Source organism: Silurus meridionalis, chromosome 16 (genome assembly GCF_014805685.1).
Source record: "Silurus meridionalis isolate SWU-2019-XX chromosome 16, ASM1480568v1, whole genome shotgun sequence".
Classification (NCBI taxonomy): domain Eukaryota; kingdom Metazoa; phylum Chordata; class Actinopteri; order Siluriformes; family Siluridae; genus Silurus; species Silurus meridionalis.
Window position 1 is genome coordinate 5,375,077 of NC_060899.1, and position 23,613 is coordinate 5,398,689.

Below are 23,613 nucleotides of genomic sequence, written 5' to 3' on the forward strand. Positions count from 1 at the left end.
GTAAAAAATGATCCATGGTGTGTAAATTGTTTAAGGTCATTTAATAAGTATGACATGTTAGAGATACAATGCACACAACAGCTTTAGAATATCTTAATGATAGTGCATATGATATCTTCGAGAAGAAAAAATAAACTGCAAGAGATTTTGAAAACCACATGGAAGAACTGCTTCATCTGATCTAAAAAGGAAGAAAAAAATTACAACACATTTAAGGCAGTTTAATAAAACGTGCAGTACTATTAATTTCTTATTTTAATAACACAGTGAAGGACACAACTAAATGCAATTATACAATAACTACACATTACTGGCTACTTGTGACACAGTGTAAATGGTGTATACTTGTACTGCTATTGATCTCCCACTTGGAAAGGAAAACATCTGCCAATTATTTTACATCAAAATGTTCTATAATAAATCCAAGAGGCATAAAAATGACCATTACCCTGTATTTGTCCCATTTTTTTCTGGATCATAAGGCCCCCGGCGGCTGGCAGGAAATATGTGTTTATTTTTTTCAAACCAGCTCCTCAGAACCACTTTTCCTGCATGATACACATACACAATTACAATCTATGTACACGATTCCATGTGAAACAGATTTATTTTAACTGTTCCTTTTTAAAAATTAGATGTTTTTTTTTTACTTTTAGAACACTTGTCCTTACCTCATCTTTCTCAATTGTAGCATCATTTACCAATCGAATATCATCATGAACATCAAAACTGAAAAGTGGCCCTAGGTTAAGACACAAATATGTTCTTAGAATTTGATAAAAGTTTGACACATACATGACCTACACTTAAAGCCAGCTTTATTAGGAAGACCTGTAAAACTGATCATTCATGCAGTCATCTAATCAGCCAAATCACATTCAGAAAATTACAGTTACATATCAAGTGCTTTAGTTAATGTAAACATAATATAAATCAGAATAAGGAATATATGTGATCTTTTGTTTATGGTTGTTGGCACCATATGGGTTGGTTTGGTTTGTAAGTTGTGAGGTGGGGCCTGCAAGGAGTGAACTTGATTCTCTAGCACATCCCTCTGATGCTTGATCAGCTTGAGATATGGAGTATTCAGAAGTCAGGTAAACACCTTGAACTCCTTTTCATGTTTCTGTAATCAATTATGAGCAATTTTTGCAGAAGGGCAAAATGCAGTATCCTGCTGAAAAATCTGTCACTTCCATTAGGGAGTATGTTTCCCAACATTGTTTAGGTAGGCTTTACATCATAAACCATCATATCATATATTATATCTCAAATTATATCATCTTGTAATGGTACACACGTTTCATGTTTTGTTACATACCTTGTACCTTTTTTTGTCACGGTTACACCTGCTTGTCATTTTTTAGTAACAGTTTGATAACATTTGTGAAAAACAGTTTTAACTGCTTGGTTAAATAATATTTAAAAATATATTTTATAATATTTTATTTTAATAAAATATTTGAAAATAAAATGTAATCAATGCAATACACTGTAAAATTATATATGTTTATAATTAATACAATTAAATAATTGGAAAATAGAACTGTGTCTATGCGTGTTTTGGATTTAATATAACATTTTACAAATTTATATATATATATATATATATATATATATATATATATATATATGATGGTTGTGCATGAAAATCCCAGTAGATCAGCAGTTTCTGAAATACTCAGACCAGCCCGTCTGGCACCAACAACCATGCCATATTCAAAGTCACTTAAATCACCTTTCTTCCCCATTCTGACACTCTGTTTGAACTGCAGCAGATCGTCTTCACCATGTCTGCATGCAATGGGGTGTGTGTGTGTGTGTGTGTGTGTGTGTGTGTTTTATATATATATATATATATATATATATATATATATATATATATATATATATATATATATATATATATATATACACACACACAGTGAGGAAAATAAGTATTTGAACACCCTGCTATTTTGCAAGTTCTCCCACTTAGAAATCATGGAGGGGTCTGAAATTGTCATCGTAGGTGCATGTCCACTGCAAAGACCTGTTAGTCTGCCTTTAAAATGTCCACCTCCACTACATTTATTATCCTAAATTAGATGTCCACCCCATACAATTAGTAAGAATCCAACTACTAACATGGCCAAGACCAAAGAGCTGTCCAAAGACACTAGAGAAAAAATTGTATACCTCCACAAGGCTGGAAAGGGCTACGGGGAAATTGTCAAGCAGCTTGGTAAAAAAGGTCCACTTTTGAAGCAATCATTAGAAAATGGAAGAAGCTAAACATGACTGTCAATCTCCATCGGACTGGGGCTCCATGCAAGATCTCATCTCGTGGGGTCTGAATGATCCTAAGGAAGGTGAGAAATCAGCCCAGAACTACACGGGAGGAACTGGTCAATGACCTGAAAATAGCTGGGACCACCGGTTCCAAGGTTAATTGTTGGTAATACACTAAGACGTCATGGTTTGAAATCATGCATGGCACGGAAGGTTCCCCTGCTTAAACCAGCACATGTCCAGGCACGTCTTAAGTTTGCCAATGACCATTTGGATGATTCAGAGGAGTCATGGGAGAAAGTCATGTGGTCAGATGAGACCAAAATAGAACTTTTGGGTCATAATTCCACTAAACGTGTTTGGAGGAAGAAGAATGATGAGTACCATCCCAACTGTGAAGCATGGGGGTGGTAGCATCATGCTTTGGGGGTGTTTTTCTGCACAAGGGACAGGGCGACTGCACTGTATTAAGGAGAGGATGACCGGGGCATATCAAGAAGCATATCAATGTTCTGGCGTGGCCTAGCCAGTCTCCAGACCTAAACCCAATAGAGAATCTTTGGAGGGAGCTCAAACTCCGTGTTTCTCAGCGACAGGCCAGAAACCTGACTGATCTAGAGAAGATCTGTGTGGAAGAGTGGGCCAAAATCCCTCCTGCAGTGTGTGCAAACCTGGTGAAAAACTACAGGAAACGTTTGACCTCTGTAATTGCAAACAAAGGCTACTGTACCAAATATTAACATTGACTTTCTCAGGTGTTCAAATACTTATTTGCAGCTGTATCATACAAATAAATATGATACATGCACCTACGATGACAATTTCAGACCCCTCCATGATTTCTATATGGAAGAGATCTTGCAAAATAGCAGGGTGTTCAAATACTTTAATTTTCCTCACTGTGTGTATATATATATATATATATATATATATATATATATATATATATATATATATATGTATACACACAGTGAGGAAAATTTTTGAGTCTGTCCTTTTGATGGTTCCTTTTTCAAGGCAAAGGTAAACTCAAAAGGAATTGTAAATTACTTGTCATAAATGATTTATTTACTACTTTAAATGAATGATACAATAATAAAATAGGTTTTCAAACATTTTTCTGTAATTTATTAGTACAAACTCTGTTTTGAAATGTTAATTCAAACTTTCAGGCCAAACTCGTGGCTTCTCTAGAACTATCAGATTTTTCGCAAGTTACACTCGGTTCAAATGAAAAATCACGAACTTTCGAAGTTGCCAGTATCAAGGTTTCACTGTGTGTATATATCTCATAACAAATCATTTGTTATTTTTGCCAGTTTTGCAATATTGCTGTTATGTGGGATCAGAGTAGATGGGCTAGTCTTCGCTGTTTCACTGTGCTCATGACCCAATTTACTTAATTTAGTAGGCTAACCACTTAATACCAGGAACACCTCTCCTGGTTTTCCAGTAGAACACTGCCAAGAGCATCACATCTTCTCTACGTTACACATTTAACACTGTTAATAAACTTTTAAAAATAGTTTGAATCAGAAGCACTCAAGTGTTAAAATATCAGAAGTGTGCTTACCACTTTTGCCTCTAGCTTTTGTCACAATGAAGTCATAGAAGCTGTGGTGCTAAAAAATAAAAACAAGCGTTTTATTTCAGAGATAAACTAAAGGGAATACATAATGTAAATTGACACCTTATCAGTATAGGATACATTTCTGCAAAACTGCTTTGTGACCATGTCATTGTTAAAAAAGCATTCCACATGAAATAGCAATGAAATGGACTAAATAAACATGTCCAGTCCTCAGTTAATTTTCTTGTTTATCTGCAACTGCAACTCTCATAAACATGCTTGTAGCTGGATTGGCAACATGAATATATATATATATATATATATATATATATATATATATATATATATATATATATATATATATATATATATATGGGGCATGCATATATAATTAGCATTTTGATGTAATATGTCAATTAAATGCACTAAATGGGTTTAATTTTCACAGATGTTCTTGTATGCAATTTCAGCAATAAAAATTTAAATTTTTCTTAAAAGGAAGCAAGTTACGTTTTCATTTTAAGAGACACGTCTTATTTTCTCTTCGATATTTAGTATTGCCCTTTATTAAAGAAAAAGTCATTTGTATCCGATATTTTTATTAATCGGTGGAATAATCAGTAGAATACTTGAATATTAGAATAATCGATAGCTGCAGCGCTACCTGCATCCATAATAAAGCAATCATGGTGTGATTAAACTGTAGAATTCCTGATTATTCAAAGAGTTAAAGAAAATACTGCATTTATCATTTAAAAATACAGCAGAGTAGTTTTACATAAAAAAAATTATATCTGCATTTTCACACACTTAAAAGTAATCAGACACATTAAAGCAGTTTTATGTCTACTTTCTATTTCATGACATAAAATTAAGTTAAATAAAATTAATAAAATTAATTCAATTCATTAAAATTGATTAAATGAAAAGGAGAAAATGAATTTGCATTTGGTGCATTTGCATTTCATGAAAAGTTCTTGTATTTCAAAGTAAGTCACTCTAACATAACACAACTGAGAAAAGTTTGGCCAAGCATTTAAAAAAGAGGAAACAATTTATATATACACTTGCACAGCCAATTAAGGATGTTGCTCATTAAACTTCGCATATTATTCTGTATATATTATTCTGTATAATGTGTAAAATGCCTTTAACAAAGAAAATGTTCCCAAAGCAGCTAAAAACAATGTTTAAAAAATCAAGTACTTTAAGAACTCTTCCCAAAGACTAATGAATAATCTTAAAATCGTGATTTTTATCTTTACTATGTTATTAGGCTGTTATTTAAAGAATTAAAGCAGATAAGGGTACACTTTGTGTCTGAATGTGCTTACATGAGAGATGATTAAATCCTCCTTAATATACATAAGCTTCTCCACTCGAGCAAATCTGTAGGGTACAAATACATATTACTTATTACTAGTAATATCAATTAACAGAGGCACAAAATTTCAAACAAAGATACATGTCTCTTGACTTTACATTATGTGTCCATGTTAAGAACTCAGTATTGACATTGTTTATGAACACAATTTTTTCGGATTATATTTATAGATACACTTTCAAAAGTTACATATGTACATTTAAAGTGGATATACGTGCTAAAATGATTATGTATATATATTATGTATCCATTCAAATGGATACCTATCTATATACACACACAGTGATGCAAAAATGACAATGTTATAAGGACATGATAAAATCATCTATTCCTTATGAGGTCTTAGATTTAGGTAAATAAAATCTCAGATGAAAAACACCACATGATATTTCACCATGTCATTATTTTTACAAAAATAAAGCCAAAATAATTAAACAATGTTTGAAAAAGTACACCTTTGATTCAATAGTTTGTAGAACCACCATTTGCAGCAATAACCTGAAGTAATCATGCTCTGTATGTTAGTCTCTGAGAAATTTTGATTCACAATTTTTTATAAATGATCCAGTTCATTGAGGTTTGAAGGAATTTGTTTATGTACAGCTCACTTAAGGTCCTGCCACAGCATTTCAGTCTGGTTGATTTCTGGACTGGACTATTGCAATCCCTTCATTCTATACTTTTTCAGCTATTCTATTGTAGATTTGGTGGTGTTCTTGGGATCACTGTCCTGTTACATGACCCAGTTTCAGTCAAGCTTTAGCTGTTGGACAGATGGCTTAGATTAAATTAGTATACAGAGAAGTTATGGCCAATTTAATGAATGACTGAATGACTAATGTGGCTGCAAAACAAAGCTGCTGGTATGAGGTGTGCGCGCGCTGATATGCTCGGTTTGGTTTTCGTGCTCGGTCGTGGTGCTGTATTTGGTCTTATCGATACAAAAGACATTTTTCCAGCAGTTTAGTTCAGATCCAACTTTGAAAACCTAATCTTAAAACCTAAACCTAACCTACACCTGCAGCACCAGGGGTTTGGAGGAATGTTGTCCCATTTCACTGTGTGTATATATATATATATATATAGAGGAGGCGCGGCGCGGAGGAAGCGGCGGGGAATCGTCGGAAGTCCGAGGTGCGCTGGGGAAGGAAAACGCAGCCGTGGAGTGAGCGAGGAGTCCGGGAGGAGAAAGTATGTAGCGGGAGCAGCATACACACGACCACGCATGAACACATACAATAACGGACAGCGAGTGTGGGTGAGTGAGCGGTTTATATGGAAGCTGAGAGTGAGTGAATAACGCGCTTCAGCTGTGCATGATTTGCGCTGCGAGCTTGGGAGAGCGCGGAGGCAATGACAGCCTCTGAAGGAGGCGTGGCAGGTGGATTCCTGACAGTAGTCAATGTGCAGCTGGTAAAGCCCTACAGATTTACTGTCCTCTGAAAATAACTCAACATGCAGCCATTATTTTCTAAATAGCTTGCAACAAATGTGAGCATATCCTAAGTGATAACAGCTGTACGTCATGTAACTATGCAAGGCCATGTTTTTGTCTGCTTGACTGGACCATACAAATTTGTGTATCTTGTACTTGTTAAAATTTGGTGCTTTAAGTGCTCATACTGACCACTGGAGGTTCAAAATGTGGCAAAGGATTTGAGAATTAGAATTGTTGCTCTCCACAAAGATAGCCCAGGCTATAAGAAGATCGGTAACACCCCAGCAGTCAGGTTCATACAGAGGTTTTCCACTCAAAACAAGCCTCTCAAGGGTCGATCAAAGAAGCTGAGCTTCAAGTGCAGAAGCTGGCTTTAAAAAAACAGGTGCATGAGTGCTGCCAGAGTGCTGCTGAAAGTGAAGAAGTGGCTAAGTATGGCTCCAGACCTGAACCCTATTGAACACCTGTGTTGCATCCTGAAGCGGAAGGTAGAAAAGCAGCTCCTTGATGTAATTATGGAGGATTGGAAGAGGATCCCAGCAATAACCTGTGCAGCTCTGGTGAATTTAATGCCCAGGAGGATTAAAGCAGTGCTAGATAACAATGGTGTTCACACACAATACTGACACTTCGGCATGTTGAATTAGGGTATACAGTCAACCCCTGATAATTTGCAGGTCGAAACTCGTGGCTCGGAAAATTTGCGGGTTCTCATTTGGAACCTAACTAACAGCAAGTTGCGAATTATCCTAAAATTCATGGGAATCCACAGCAGGGCCGAAAGTTTAGGAACGTTAGGAAAAAAATTTGAAACTATGTCAAATACTTTGGACAAATACTTGGTATTTGGTAAAATACTGTTCCCCTTCAGGAACTGGAGCTGCGTCGAAACGCTATGGGAACGCCCCTGCGTGACCGCGCTCTGAACCACGTGTGTAATCTGACCAATAGGCGTTTGGGCGTGGCGTCATCAGCGGGCGGCGTCGCGTAAACAGGAAGCTACAAATGGCTGCGAGATGGACCAGACGCTAGCTTTCTGCTCGTTCAGGTAAGCGCTGTTTCGCTGTTTTTCTGGTCGAGTGATGGCTGGCAGACAGGGTTTCCGTAAGTGCGTGCATCCGTGTCCGCGTTTTATTACCGGTAAGGATTCGCATGATCGGTGCATTGTTTGCCTAGGGTGGAGCATGCACAATCGGCTCTCGAGGAGTCGATTGCTCTCATTGTAGCCGCATGGCGGCAAGACGCCGCCTCCCGGAGAGCGCTCTTTGAGAGGAGCTCTCTCCCTCGCGGCTCGGTCCCGCTCTCGCCGGCGGCGCCCGGTGCTCGTGGGGCTCGCAGGCCGATTTAGCGGCCGAGTTGGAGTCGGATGAGTCCGCTTCAGCTTCATCGGCTGAATTGAGCTTCGGCTCTATTGGGGAAGCAGGCCCGATGGCTGCTTCTTCTCCCGGTACGAGCAGCGGCATTACATGTCTCTCTCCGAGGAGGGTGAGCTGATGGATGCTAGCGAGCCCGTGGAGCCCTCTCAGCCTGTGCTGTACGAGGAGCTCCTCGAGGTCGTGACACGAGCCGTTGCTAAGCTGGATCTAGCTTGGCCGGTGGAGCAGCAGAGACAGCGCGCACCCAGTAAACTGGATGAGCGTTTTCTGCGTCCTGTGTCGCTTCCTCGGCGCCGGGGCCTGCCGTTTTTTCCTGATCTGCACGCCGAGGTGTCCAGTTCTTGGGAAACCCCATACTCAGCGCGTGCTTCGCCGCACCACTCCTCGATTTATGCGAATGTGGTTGGGGCTAAGGCGTGCGGCTATGGGCGATGCCGTGTGTCGAAGAGGCGCTAGCTAGCTACCTCTCTCCTAGCGTAGCATCGTCGCTAAAGGCTCCGGTGTTCCCTACTAAACCGCTACGTGCTACATCAGCTTTAGTGGGGATGTCTCCACACCATGGGTGTGTTGCAGGCATACCAGGCTGACCTGCTGCGTGACTTGGATGAGGGACTTAGCTCCGGGGCCACCGACATTAAGGAGTTACGTCGCGCTGCCGACCTAACCCTTCGGGCCACGAAGCACATGGCGCGGGGCCGTTGGTCGGTCCATGGCGGCCCTGGTAGCCACAGAGCGGCATCTGTGGCTCACCCTGTCCGACCTCCCGGACAAGGATCGAGCTGTGCTCTTGAACGCACCGATGGCTCCTCCTGGTCTGTTTGGTGACGCCGTGACGGCGGTCGTGAACAGGTTTCAGGAGTCTAAGAAGCAGTCGGCGGCGTTTCAGCAGTACCTCCCTCGCCGGTCATGTGGGGCTGGTCGGCGGCAGCCCCAGCCTGGTCCTTCCGGGCACCGCGAAGCACAGAAACAGAGCGTCACCACCCAGTCTCCGCGGGCGGGTCCTAAAGGTCCCAGGCGTCGCTCTGGGCCCAAGAAGGAGCGGGCTGACCTGAGGGTCGCCTCGGCTCCAGCAAGCGGGCCGTGGTGCGGAAATCCTGACGATTTTTGGTCGAGGGGGCGGAGTTCGCCTCACGCTACGGTGCCCGTCCCTCCCCCGCACCACCAGGAGGCCGGGCCGTGGACTCTGCCACAGGATGTGCTTCAGAGCGCGGCTGCCCTCCAGCGGGTGTCTCCCTTCACTTCTGCCCAAAGTCTCGGTACGGATGGGGGAGCCCCGCCGCCTCTTTCGAGGTGTCTTCAGCTGCAGGGCCCCGCCCCAGCTGCTCTGAGTGGGTCAGAGGCCAGTCCCGAGGGGCTGGTTCCCCTGAGGAACTTTCTGGCAGCTTGGGAGGTGCTGCCAGGAGTCTCCCGGTGGGTCCTGCGGACCATAGAAGGGGGTTACGCACTGCAGTTCGCGTTCTCTCCTCCACGTTTCAACGGGGTGTGTCCCACCCTGGTGGGTCCCGAGCAGGCTCTGGTCCTGGAACAGGAAGTACGCACGCTCCTGGGGAAAGGGGCCATCGAGGTGGTTCCCCCCTCGGTTCGAGAGTCAGGCTTCTACAGCCCGTACTTCGTTGTTCCGAAGAAGGATGGGGGGTTGCGTCCCATTCTGGATCTTCGCTCCTTGAACCGCTCTCTCAGGAGACTCAGGTTCAGGATGCTCACCCTCAAGGGGGTCGTGACGCATATCAGGTCCGGGGACTGGTTCGTCACTATAGATCTGAAGGACGCATACTTTCACATCTCCATCCTTCCTGCACACAGGAGGTTCCTGAGGTTTGCTTTCGGGGGCGTAGCATACCAATATCGGGTCCTCCCGTTCGGTCTGGCACTCTCACCCCGCACCTTCACGTTGTGCGTCGATGCTGCACTGGCCCCGCTGCGGCTTCAGGGCATCCGCATTGTGAATTACATCGACGATTGGTTGATCATGGCTCCCTCGGAGCACCAGGCGATTCGGCATCGAGATGTCGTCCTCTCCTGCATGAAGGTGCTTGGGTTTCGGCTAAACGCCAGAAAGAGCGTGCTTTCTCCTGCACAGAGAACCATCTTTTTGGGCGTGGTATGGGACGCGGCCAGGATGCAGGCACAGTTGTCGCCTGCTCGGGTCGAAGTCATCCTTACGGCCGTCAGGAGGGTGCGGGAAGGCCAGCCACTCACTGTACGGCAGTTCCAGAGGCTGCTAGGGCTCATGGCGGCAGCATCCAGCATAGTTCCGCTCGGGCTCCTGCACATGAGGCCCCTCCAGTGGTGGCTCCGGGGCAGGGGGTTCTCCCTCAGGGGAAACCCGCATCGCACTATCAAGGTCTCGCGGCGTGCCCTTCGAGCCTTGGATGTCTGGAAAGACCGGACATTCCTGTCCCGTGGCCCGGTGTTGGGGGTTCCGTGTCGTCGCGTGACGCTTACGACGGACGCCTCCCTCACAGGGTGGGGAGCGGTCATGAGTGGTCACTCCGCCCAGGGTTTGTGGGCGGCCACGTCTCTCGTGGCACATAAATTGCCTGGAGATGATGGCGGTGTTTTTGGGGTTAAAACACTTTCTCCCGGACCTGAGAGATCGCCATGTGTTGGTCCGTACGGACAATACAGCGGTAGTCTCCTACATCAACCACCAGGGGGGTCTCCGATCTCGCCCCTTGTACAAGCTAGCACGGGCAGTCCTCTTGTGGTCTCAGGACAGGTTCCTGTCCCTGAGAGCCATTTACATCCCGGGTCGGTTGAATGTCAGAGCAGACGCCCTGTCGAGGCAGGGGCCGAGGCCTGGGGAATGGCGTCTCCACCCCGAGGTGGTGGAGCTGGTATGGCGGAGGTTCTACAGAGCCCAAGTGGATCTTTTTGCGACCCAGGAGACCTCGCACTGTCCCCTCTGGTTCTCTCTTTCTCACCCAGCCCCGTTAGGGCTGGATGCCATGGTGCAGTCGTGGCCGAGGCTACGTCTGTACGCCTTCCCCCCGATCGCTCTGCTCCCAGGAGTTCTGGAAAGGGTTCGCCAGGAGGGAGTCCGTCTCCTCCTGGTGGCGCCTCGATGGCCGAGCAAGCCGTGGTTTGCAGATCTGGTGCCCCTCCTCGAGGGCCCTCCGTGGGAGATTCCACCCAGGAGGGATCTTCTCTCTCAGGCGGGCGGGACCCTGGTTCACCCCCGCCCAGAGTTGTGGAGGCTGTGGCTGTGGCCCCTGAGGGGGCACGGTTCGTGGCAGCCGGTCTCTCCACCAGTGGTAGAGACCCTTCTCCACTCCAGAGCTCCCTCCACGAGGAGGTCGTACGCCACACGCTGGCGACTGTTCACGTCTTGGTGCGAGCACCGTGGCCTGGATCCTGTTAACTGCCCGGTTGGGTCCGTTCTGGGGTTCCTACAGGAACAGTTTTCAGCAGGGTTAACCCCTCGACCCTGAAGGTTTACGTGTCGGCCATCGCGGCATATGGCTCCCGCCTGCGGGCAGTCGCTGGTAGACACCCACTGGTAACACGTTTCCTCCGTGGCACCCGGAGGCTGCGGCCCGGACGCGACCCAGAGTGCCTGTCTGGGATCTGGCTGTTGTGCTGGCGGCTCTTTCTGAGCCCCCCTTCGAGCCGTTAGCCGATGTGGCCCTTAGGTTTCTGTCGGTTAAGACCACCTTTCTGTTGGCAATTTCCTCCCTGAAGAGGATTGGGGATCTGCAGGCTCTGTCCATGGCCCCGTCTCGCCTGGAGTTTGCCCCTGGCATGGCCAAGGTGTTTCTCTACCGAAACCTGGAGTGCGTGCCTAAGGTGCCTATGGCTCCCTCACGCCCTGTCGTGTTGCAGGCATTCTGCCCTCCTCCGTTTACTGCCCCCGACCAGGAGCGACAGCACCGACTGTGTCCGGTGCGAGCACTGGATACTTACCTCCGCAGGACGAGTCCTTGGAGGAAGTCGAACAGCTGCTTGTCTGCTATGGCCCTAATAGGAAAGGTTTCCGGCCAATAAGCAGACATTGAGCAGATGGGTTGTGGATGCGATTGTGTCGGCTCACGAGTCCTCTGGCCTCCCCGCACCGTTAGGGGTTCGAGCTCACTCCACCCGGAATGTGGCGGCCTCTACGGCCTGGTCCGCTGGAGTCCCACTCCAGGACATCTGTGACGCGCGGGTTGGTCCACCCGCTGACCTTCGTCAGGTTCTACGACCTTGACCTCAGAGCCACCCCGGGCTCCTCTGTTTTGCGTGCTGGTGCCGAGGCCCTCACTCTCTAGGCAGGGTCTGGTCAGTGTGGCGTGATTGGACACTCGTTCCCATAGCGTTTCGACGCAGCTCGAGTTCCTGAAGGGGCGTCTCTGGGTTACGACCGTAACCCTAGTTCCCGAGGGCAGGCGCTGCGTCTCCGTGCCGCACTTCCTGCATCCCTGCGGCGCTTACCTTCTCTCGCAGGAGCTAGCGTCTGGTCCATCTCGCAGCCATTTGTAGCTTCCTGTTTACGCGACGTCACCCGCTGATGACGTCACGTTCCAAACACCTATTGGTCAGATTACACACGTGGTTCAGAGCGCGGTCACGCAGGGGCGTTCCCATAGCGTTTCGACGCAGCGTCTCGTTCCCTCGGGGAACTAGGGTTACAGTCGTAACCTAGAGACGTACACTTTTACGTTTATAACATAATCCCCACTTTAGTTACCAGCCATTTAGACAATAATGGCTGTATGTTGAGTTATTTTCAGAGGAAAGCAAATCTACACTGCTGTACAAGATGCACATTGACTACTCTAAAATATAATAAAATAACATATATTATTTCTATAGTATTGTCCATTGAGAAAATATACTAAAATGGTTGCTAGAATGTGAGGGGGGTACTCACTTTTGGGTGATACTGTATTTCCGGATACATAAAACCATAAAATTAAACGAGGGTTTCCTTTGTTCAGCAAAGGTAATTGGGTAATTGTTAACACTGCATTTTGTGAATATTGAAATAGTACATATAAGGTCTGTATTGAAAAGAATAGAAATAAAAGAAACAAAATAGAGGGGGAAGATCAGATACATCAGAAGTCATAGCAGAAAATAGAAACCTAACACAAATAGCTAATGTCCTAATATGCTCTAAAATGCTCTAAATATGACTTATCATGCACCTATACTGCCATGTACACGATTAAACTGTATGCTCAGTATATTTGTATTGTCTATCACATCCTGGTTTTCCACTCAAGGATTTAACAATGACAAGAAAACAATGTGTAATGTATTTACATTTACCTGCATTTACAGCATTATATATTAGAAGACTTTGCTATCTAAATCTTGTTTGCTGAGTGAGAACAAGAGTTAATTCTATTATGACTGCATCTAATTCTTACACAAACAAGATTAATATAACCATGCAACCTAAATCCAACTGAATGACAAAAGTTTAGGCTAAAACTTTTCTTCTGCATTTAAATAAATAAATAAATATATAAATAACTAACACAGATTGATAAAAATAGATATTCTAAAGGCACAAAACAATAAGAAACATGGGCTAAACATGCCTCAAAGCTGGAAGCAAGCTTTTGAATACTAGCAATATTTTTAGGTTGACTTGCCTTAACTCACTGAAGTCTTTTCTTTGAACTTCCAGGGCACTTTGGAGAAACTGTTGAATAGTATTGCCCTTCTTCATCTAGAGTCAGAGATATGAAGACACAAAAGAGGTAAATCCGTTTTAAAAACATCAGCACAAAAAAAGCAATGTTAACTAATTTTATTTTTATTATTTGATTTATTTGCCTTTTTAAGTATTTAAAAAAAATTGAAAATCATTTGACAAATTGGAATTATAACTGCTTGTCATTGCACAAGCATTAGGCATAACCAGTAAAACAATTTGTATTCTTTTCAAACCACTGGTAAACTAACAAACAGTCTTGATAAAGTTGATAGCATATTGAGGGCTATGAAGGAAACCCCAAAAACAAATGTCAGCAACCTCAAAAACCTCCATGGTGAAAGAATGTATCACAGTCCACCATTTAAGGGCAAAAATATAGAGGCCATAACAAGTTGCAAAAAATATTTGAGATTGTTTACATAAACTTAGTGGTGAAGCCACCACAGGTGCCCTGTTTAAAGTTAGTCAACACATAGAATACGTAGATACAAATATCAAAAAAATAAATTAAAAATCACATTTAAGCTCAAATGAAAACCCTGGAAAAAGATATTTTGACATAATATTTTGCTGCAGTTGTGAGTACCTTGACTATTTTCCGGTGTCCAGATCCATCCCAGTAGCTGAAAGTAATTTCAATTTCTTTACCTAAAAATTAAAAGAGGACCAGAATCCTCTTTTAATTTTACTTATTTAGCACAGTTGCATTCTGGCTCATGTTGGGTCTAAGTTAAGAGTCTAAAATATCATATACCAGTCAAAGGTTTGAACACATTTTTCATAACATTGTACATAAATACTAAAGACCACTATAAAGGAACATGTATAGAATAATGTAGTAAACAAAAAGTGTTTGTTTACCCAGAACACCAGGATATGTTTTATATTGTTCAAAGTAGCTACATTTAGATTTGATGACTGCTTGCCAACTAATGGTATTCTCTCATCAGATCCATGAAGTAGCCCCTAGAATGGATTCAGTTCACAGGTATGCCTTGTCAAGAGGTAATTTGTGACATTTCTTGCCTTCTTAATTTGCTTTAGAGCATCAGTTGTCTTGGGCAGAGGAAAGGGTGAGTAAAGAGTCAATAGACATATTAGTGCTACTACAACCACTATACAAATCCATGTTATGGCAAATAACACAAAGTAAAGAAAAAAAATACAGTCCATTATTACCTTAAGAAATGAAGGTAGGTCAATAAAAAAAAACAATAACTTTAAAATGTATCCCCAAGTGCAGCCAGCAAAACCATCAAATGGTATGATGAAACAGGTTCTCATGAGAACTGTCCCAGAAAAGGAAGACCAAAAGATACCTCTGCTGCAGAGGATAAGTTTATTAAAATTACCAGCCTCAGAAACTGGCAATACATAAATTACATAAATGCTTCAGAGAGACTCTGAGCTTTATAGTGGAATTGAGACAAAGTGGTGAATTAGTCAAAATTGAGGGCACACCACAGCATTGTGCAGAGACATGCCATCCCACCTGGTTTTCACTTAGTGGGATTATCTTTTTTTTTTGTTTGTTTCCAACAAGACAATGACTCCAAAAACACCTTTAGGTTATGTTAGAGTTATTTGTAAGATGACCTGGCCTCCAAAATCCACACATATAAATCCAAATGAGATTGTTTGGAATTAGTTTGACCGAAGAGTGAAAAAAAGCAGCCAAGAATCACTTAACAACCCTGGAAACCTCAAGATTGTTGGAAGACTATTCTGACTATTCTGGGTAACTGGCTCATGAGTCTGACTAAATGATTGTAAAGAGTTGTCATCAAATCAAAAGGTGGCTACTTTGATGAATCAAAAACATAAAACATATTTTGGGTTATTTAACACTTTCTTGTTTGCTACATAATTCAATGTGTTCTTTCATAGTTTAGATGTCCTTAGTATTAATGTACAATGTTGGAACAATGTAAAATGATGAGGGAAGGGAAGGGAAAAAAAAAAAAAAATAAATAAAACAGATGTGTCCAAACTTTGTTTACAATCGTTATTTTCAGATTACCAACCCTTGATTTTCTTCTGTTTCCGCTCCCATTCCTATCTAAGCTCTTCTCTGAGGCGATTTTCCTCCTCCTGGACACACAAAAACTCCATTCGTAAATGCACATGTTAAAAAAAAAATACATGTAGAAACAAAAATATATACAGCTGTAAGTGGCGGTCTGCAAGGACAAGTTTCCTTTGCAAAAGAAGAAAAAATCATGAAGCCACTAAATTACAAAACAAGTTTTGTAATTGTAAGGAACAGCTGATGGCTAGTCAGAGCAAAGAATTACAAAAAATATTATTAAAAATAAATAAAGCAATATAAATGAGGAAATGATGTTGGATTGTGAAATCAACATAGAAAAAGGGTTTGATGTCAAATTGCCTCTTTCTGTCACAGTTCTGGCCATGTTTATTAACATTCCAGGAAGCTAAGAAATGCTAGTCTTGTCACATGTCCAGAATAATGTCACAGTGTGGCGTCGCAGCTGAATAACCAAACTCATCCTTACATACATAATACAGGCTGTGCTATTGAAAACTTGTGTGTGCATAAACATGATTTGTCATTTATGTGTTTGTTTATTTATGTTTTTTAGTTGTTCACTGGTGCTGGTATGTTTGTTTTTTTGAGGTCTCTTTCATACATTGTAGCCTTCTGGTAAGGAAGTGTTGAATAATCAAAAACCTTTACCTCTCTTTTCCTGTCTGGAAGAAAGCTGGTGTCGACATCAGGGTTCTTCCCCAGCCTCTTTTTCTTAACTGGGGTGTCTAATAGCAACAAGTCAAATTAATACCAAAAGCTGAAATGTAATAATATGGTCATTTTCATAAAACTAGCATAAAAAGTACACAAAATAAAAAAAAATACATTTGTATACCCAAAGCACTGTAATTATAATATAAGCAGGTTAATGGAAACAGTTTTTGTTAATCACTTCCAACTATTTTTATTTTGGATTTGTTATGCTATTATGTAAAATTATTATATTTCTGAAGACAGAAACACAGTACTTGTTCTAGGACCACAAGCAACTAGAAGTCAACTTTCAAATTCTGTATTCTGCATTTCTGTTTCTTTAAGTGTGTTGGAGATTTTTGTGTAAATTTCATCTAATTATTTGCTTTAACATGTCCCTTGTAACTTTTTAATATACATGTCCCTTGTAACGTTTAATATATAATGACTGACAGTAGTTTTAAGGTCTGAGGGAAGAGTTTCACTTCATCAAATGGCTTTAGTTTTCTCAGTGTGAGGACTGTTGGCTCTAGTTGGACAGTGTCCGCTGTTTTCTGCATGTCGAATCAGCGGCAGAGTTCATTGGCAAGAAGGAGAACTCTGATTGCCTATTCAGATTAGTGAATGAGCACAAAGAAAAAAAATGGAACTCATGAAAGCAAACAACAACGAAGTAAAGAGGAAATGCACACACTTGTCATTCTTACCACTAGCGGCTGGTCCCTGGACAACTCCAATGTGCTTACTATCTGCTCAGTCATTCAATTTGCAGCATACAACAGGCAAAACTTTGCAGGGGTTAGGATAACTGTCTCTACAAGTCAGTGGGACCAGAACCATGTTCCAGCAATTATACACATCTGTAATGTTTGTGGCAAGGGAGATTAATAATTTCTTCATAACATGTACAAAAGCTATTCCTGCCCGCTTACATTTTGTATTATTTTCAAAACACAACCATCAATGACATTGGAGCACCTGTTAGACAAGGTCAACGGAAGCCGATCAAAACGAAACTCGGTAGGTATGTTCGACCCATGGCCCTAAAAGTCTGTATGAATTTTTAATAGCATCGGCCACTAGGGGGCGATATCGTGTTTTTCAAGTGTATGAGTGTATATTGCACGATTTTTTAAACGTACACTCAATTTTCATAAGATTTTATTGATCTCATGCTGGGCAATTTTGCCTCAAGGACCACTGCTGTCAATCAAATCCTTCATGAATTATTCTTAATTATGTTAAAAACCTACTTCCTGCAAACTACTACTAGGCTTTTCATCTAATTTCAGCTAACTCAGTTCAGAGATGTTCACTGGGCAGTGATTATCAAAATTATACCAAAAAATTATAATAAAAAAAACATTTCTACTCGCTATTAAAAGTCACCAAAAGTTTCAAAGTAGGCGTGTCACTGGAATGAGATTGTTTAGCGCCACAAAGTGGCAAACCTAAGATATAAACGTCTTTAACTATGCAACCATTCATCCGATCGACTTGATACTGGGCAATCCGTGTGTGCCAAAAGATCTCATGAGGACATTTTGCGTATCTCAAAAAACATGGCCGCAATCTGCCAAATACATGTGAGCACCTGTTAGAAAATGTTGCCAATGTTCCTAATTTTTTTTTCATTATGACCTTGAATACCTCATTTGCTTGAACCCGCTAATCACTTCTTGCAGATATATTTATTATAATTATTGTTATTATTGTTATTATTATTATTATTATTATTATTATTATTATTATTATTATTTTACTTCATAAAGGCAAATAATCTGACCCTTCTGATGAATGACATCAGCTTCCAGTGTGTATACTCCAACCAGTGAGAAATCACTTCAAAATTCTCTCAAACTATCACTTCAATATGCTACCAAACTAAAAGCAAATAAAATAACCCAGCCTACTAAGCAGTTCATTATCCTTCTGGTATTCACATTAGATTACAATTCGATAACTTAAAAATGAACTTGGACATCAAAAACCAGATGCACTTCAATCTTTTATTCCCTGTGGACATTAATGAAACTTATTAGAAGACTGAATCACCCAAATGTCTATAGGCAGCAATATCTAGTCATATAAAATGGCAATGATAAACGTAATGATAAACATATCATCAGTTCATGGGTTATTGCCATTTTTGTCAAAGTAGTCACGTCTAATTTGAACATTTCTGTGACCCTTTGAACACTAAGAAGCAAGTGCATCGGGTTTTTATATATACAGTGGTCCCCCGGTTATCGAACGGCTCGGTTATCGAACGGCTCGGCTATCGAACATTCCGGTTATCGAACGCCACCCACGCTGCCCAACCCAGCGCGAGGGGAAGAAACTGCTTCCGCTTCAACCACCGCTGAGTAAGCATCTATCGCAACTTCTGTTTGTGAACAATATTAATGATATTTAGCGGTAAGTACAGTAATCATTTTGTTTCTTACTCTTGTAAAGTTGTTAATTTATACTTTTACAGAGCCAACACAAAATACCTGCAGAGATCGGGATAATCCGGCAAAAGGCAGTCCATAAATAATATCCACAGTGCTTTACGGAGGAAGCCCGATTGTGATGAGCTCAATGTGGGCGGGGCACGCATGAGCGAAGGAAAAGGGCATTCCTGAAGCACCATGACAGCCACCGTGGGGGCGTGGCAGGGATTCCTGACTATTAATACGGCTAAAAACGGGAAAAAAATTTTAATTATTGGGTATTGGTGAAGTTCGGGAACGGATTAATTGGTTTTCTATTATTTCTTATGGGATAATTAGGTCCGGTTTTCGAACATATCAGATTTCGAACGGTTTTAAGGGACGAATTAAGTTCGATAACGGGGACCACTGTGTATATATATATATATATATATATATATATATATATATATATATATATATATATATATATATATATATATATATATATATATATATATATATATATATATATACAGTACAGACCAAAAGTTTGGACACACCTTCTCATTCAAAGAGTTTTCTTTATTTTCATGACAATGAAAATTGTAGATTCACACTGAAGGCATCAAAACTATGAATTAACACATGAGGAATTATATACATAACAAAAAGTGTGAAACAACTGAAAAATGTCATATTCTAGGTTCTTCAAAGTAGCCACCTTTTGCTTTGATTACTGCTTTGCACACTCTTGGCATTCTCTTGATGAGCTTCAAGAGGTAGTCACCTGAAATGGTCTTCCAACAGTCTTGAAGGAGTTCCCGAGAGATGCTTGGCACTTGTTGGCCCTTTGCCTTCACTCTGCGGTCCAGCTCACCCTAAACCATCTCGATTGGGTTCAGGTCCGGTGACTGTGGAGGCCAGGTCATCTGGCGCAGCACCCCATCACTCTCCTTCTTGGTCAAATAGCCCTTGATGCCTTCAGTGTGACTCTACAATTTTCATAGTCATGAAAATAAAGAAAACTCTTTGAATGAAAAGGTGTGTCCAAACTTTTGGTCTGTACTGTATATATATATATATATATATATATATATATATATATATATATATAGATATAGATATAGATATAGATATATATATATATATATATATATATATATATATATATATATATATAGATATAGATATAGATATACACACACACACACATACACAGTGGAACACACTTATCTCGACCTCGGTTAACTCGACAACCCTATTAAGTCGACGTTTTTGAAGTGGAACCGGCAAATTCTCGCTTTGTCTAAGTATTTTTTTAATCTGTTATGTCGACTTTTTTATGTACCCTGATATCTCAAGCACAAGGGGGGAAAATTTTGCCATTTAACGTCAGTTATGTCGATCAGCACTGTGCAGCCGCAGAAGAACTTGCAAACGTGGCGGAAAAATCAAGCCTTAACGGTTGCTACAGGTGTTATATTGTATATATTGGTGAATCTCTGCTGTTAGTTAGTGCACATATGCCTTTTGTTTTTAAATGTTATACGATGAACGGGAAGCGAAAGCCGCACTTGGTAGGAGCATAGAATTAACAACGGCAGGATCGGGGAGAATCCGCGATGTGCTTTGGGAAGAAAAGCGCAGCCGTTGAGAGAGTGCCGGTGGGAAGGCACGTACCGGGATACACATGAGCGATAACAACGACCGCCGTGAACCAACATATACAGTGGAACCCGGTTATGTCGATGTCCTAGGGGGTCGCCAAAAAGCATCGAGAAATCGATGATCGAGATAAACGAAAATCAATGTACATCAATTATGTACATGATGTGCGTTATTAAATGAGAATGTGCATGCACGTGTTTTTGGAGTTTTTTTTTTACACAACAGCGTTGCCGCAATTTGTTTGATGAAGGCATGCTATAAAAATACATACAGTACATGTTTATCTGTCAGGAATCCACCTGCCACACCCCCTTCGGCGCCCCCTTCGGAGTGCTTTCTCAGCCGCTTTCTCTGAAGCTCCCGGCTTCAATCGCGCACATATGGTGCTCGTTTAGCATCATCACCAGCTCCTATTTAAACTTCCACACTCTTACTGTCCGTTATTGTTGGTATATGTTGGTTCACGGCGGTCGTTGTTATCGCTCATGTGTATCCTGGTACGTGCCTTCCCACCGGCACTCTCTCAACGGCTGCTCTTTTCTTCCCAAAGCGCATCGCGGATTCCCCCCGATCCTGCCGGTGTTCATTCTATGCTTTTGCTGCTCATCCCACGTTCTCCCGTGTGCTGTTCAGCACCGCGCTTCTACTTTCACCTCCCGTTCATCGCATAACATTTAACAACAAAAGGCATATGTGCACTAACTAACAGCAGAGATTCACCAGTATACAATACAACACCTGTAGCAGCTGTAAGCCTTAATTTTTCCGCCACTTCCGCGAGTTCTTCTGTGGCTGCACCGAGATAACCGATATTAAATGGCAAATTTTTCCCCCCTTGTGCTCGAGATATCAGGGTTCGGCGACATAAAAAAAGACATAACCGATAAAAAATGCTTAGACAAAGCGAGAATTTGGTGGTTCCACATCGACGTCGACTTAATAGGGTTGTCGAGTTAACCGAGGTCGAGATAAGCGGGTTCCACTGTGTATATATATATATATATATATATATATATATATATATATATATATATATATATATATATATATACACACACAGTGAAATGGGACAACATTCCTCCAAACCCCTGGTGCTACAGGTGTAGGTTAGGTTTAGGTTTAAAGCTTAGGTTTTCAAAGTTAGATCTGAACTAAACTGCTGGAAAAATGTCTTTTGTATCGATAAGACCAAATACAGCACCACGTTTGTTGAAAACCAAACCGAGCATATCAGCGTGCGCACACCTCATACCAGCAGCTTTGTTTTGCAGCCACATTAGTCATTCAGTCATTCATTAAATTGGCCATAACTTCTCTGTATACTAATTTAATCTAAGCCATCTGTCCAACAGCTAAAGCTTGACTGAAACTGGGTCATGTAACAGGACAGTGATCCCAAGAACACCACCAAATCTACAATAGAATAGCTGAAAAAGTATAGAATGAAGGGATTGCAATAGTCCAGTCCAGAAATCAACCAGACTGAAATGCTGTGGCAGGACCTTAAGTGAGCTGTACATAAACAAATTCCTTCAAACCTCAATGAACTGGATCATTTATAAAAAAATGTGAATCAAAATTTCTCAGAGACTAACATACAGAGCATGATTACTTCAGGTTATTGCTGCAAATGGTGGTTCTACAAACTACTGAATCAAAGGTGTACTTTTTCAAACATTGTTTAAAATATTTTGGCTTTATTTTTGTAAAAATAATGACATGGTGAAATATCATGTGGTGTTTTTCATCTGAGATTTTATTTACCTAAATCTAAGACCTCATAAGGAATAGATGATTTTATCACGTCCTGATAACATTGTCATTTTGCATCACTGTGTGTGTATATATATATATACACACAGTGAAATGGGACAACATTCCTCCAAACCCCTGGTGCTACAGGTGTAGGTTAGGTTTAGGTTTAAAGCTTAGGTTTTCAAAGTTAGATCTGAACTAAACTGCTGGAAAAATGTCTTTTGTATCGATAAGACCAAATACAGCACCACGTTTGTTGAAAACCAAACCGAGCATATCAGCGTGCGCACACCTCATACCAGCAGCTTTGTTTTGCAGCCACATTAGTCATTCAGTCATTCATTAAATTGGCCATAACTTCTCTGTATACTAATTTAATCTAAGCCATCTGTCCAACAGCTAAAGCTTGACTGAAACTGGGTCATGTAACAGGACAGTGATCCCAAGAACACCACCAAATCTACAATAGAATAGCTGAAAAAGTATAGAATGAAGGGATTGCAATAGTCCAGTCCAGAAATCAACCAGACTGAAATGCTGTGGCAGGACCTTAAGTGAGCTGTACATAAACAAATTCCTTCAAACCTCAATGAACTGGATCATTTATAAAAAAATGTGAATCAAAATTTCTCAGAGACTAACATACAGAGCATGATTACTTCAGGTTATTGCTGCAAATGGTGGTTCTACAAACCATTGAATCAAAGGTGTACTTTTTCAAACATTGTTTAATTATTTTGGCTTTATTTTTGTAAAAATAATGACATGGTGAAATATCATGTGGTGTTTTTCATCTGAGATTTTATTTACCTAAATCTAAGACCTCATAAGGAATAGATGATTTTATCACGTCCTGATAACATTGTCATTTTGCATCACTGTGTGTGTATATATATATATACACACAGTGAAATGGGACAACATTCCTCCAAACCCCTGGTGCTACAGGTGTAGGTTAGGTTTAGGTTTAAAGCTTAGGTTTTCAAAGTTAGATCTGAACTAAACTGCTGGAAAAATGTCTTTTGTATCGATAAGACCAAATACAGCACCACGTTTGTTGAAAACCAAACCGAGCATATCAGCGTGCGCACACCTCATACCAGCAGCTTTGTTTTGCAGCCACATTAGTCATTCAGTCATTCATTAAATTGGCCATAACTTCTCTGTATACTAATTTAATCTAAGCCATCTGTCCAACAGCTAAAGCTTGACTGAAACTGGGTCATGTAACAGGACAGTGATCCCAAGAACACCACCAAATCTACAATAGAATAGCTGAAAAAGTATAGAATGAAGGGATTGCAATAGTCCAGTCCAGAAATCAACCAGACTGAAATGCTGTGGCAG

At 41.4% G+C, this 23,613-nt stretch overlaps 1 protein-coding gene across 1 annotated transcript; it reads right to left on the reverse strand.

Annotated features, from left to right (window-relative positions):
- Window positions 1-20: 20 nt before the first annotated feature.
- Window positions 21-18,948, reverse strand: LOC124399013 (protein FAM50A-like). The gene is made up of 9 exons (XM_046869638.1): window positions 18,922-18,948; window positions 16,382-16,458; window positions 15,708-15,774; window positions 13,619-13,695; window positions 5,176-5,230; window positions 3,845-3,893; window positions 672-742; window positions 449-558; window positions 21-181 (listed from the first exon to the last, which is right to left on the reverse strand). The coding sequence occupies exons 2-9, from the start codon at window positions 16,417-16,419 to the stop codon at window positions 94-96; spliced, it is 555 nt and encodes a 184-aa protein (XP_046725594.1). The 5' UTR covers window positions 16,420-16,458; window positions 18,922-18,948; the 3' UTR covers window positions 21-93.
- Between the last annotated feature and the right edge of the window lie 4,665 nt (window positions 18,949-23,613).

Bases quoted from the DNA above. Each gene is read 5' to 3' on its own strand.
- LOC124399013 (XM_046869638.1), bottom strand. From the start codon at position 16,419: ATGTCGACACCAGCTTTCTTCCAGACAGGAAAAGAGAG. The intron at 743-3,844 runs GTAAGCACACTT...GTCTTAACCTAG, and splicing joins AAAAGCTAGAGGCAAAAGTG to GGCCACTTTTCAGTTTTGAT. The intron at 182-448 runs GTAATGGTCATT...CTTCCTTTTTAG, and splicing joins AAAAATGGGACAAATACAGG to ATCAGATGAAGCAGTTCTTC.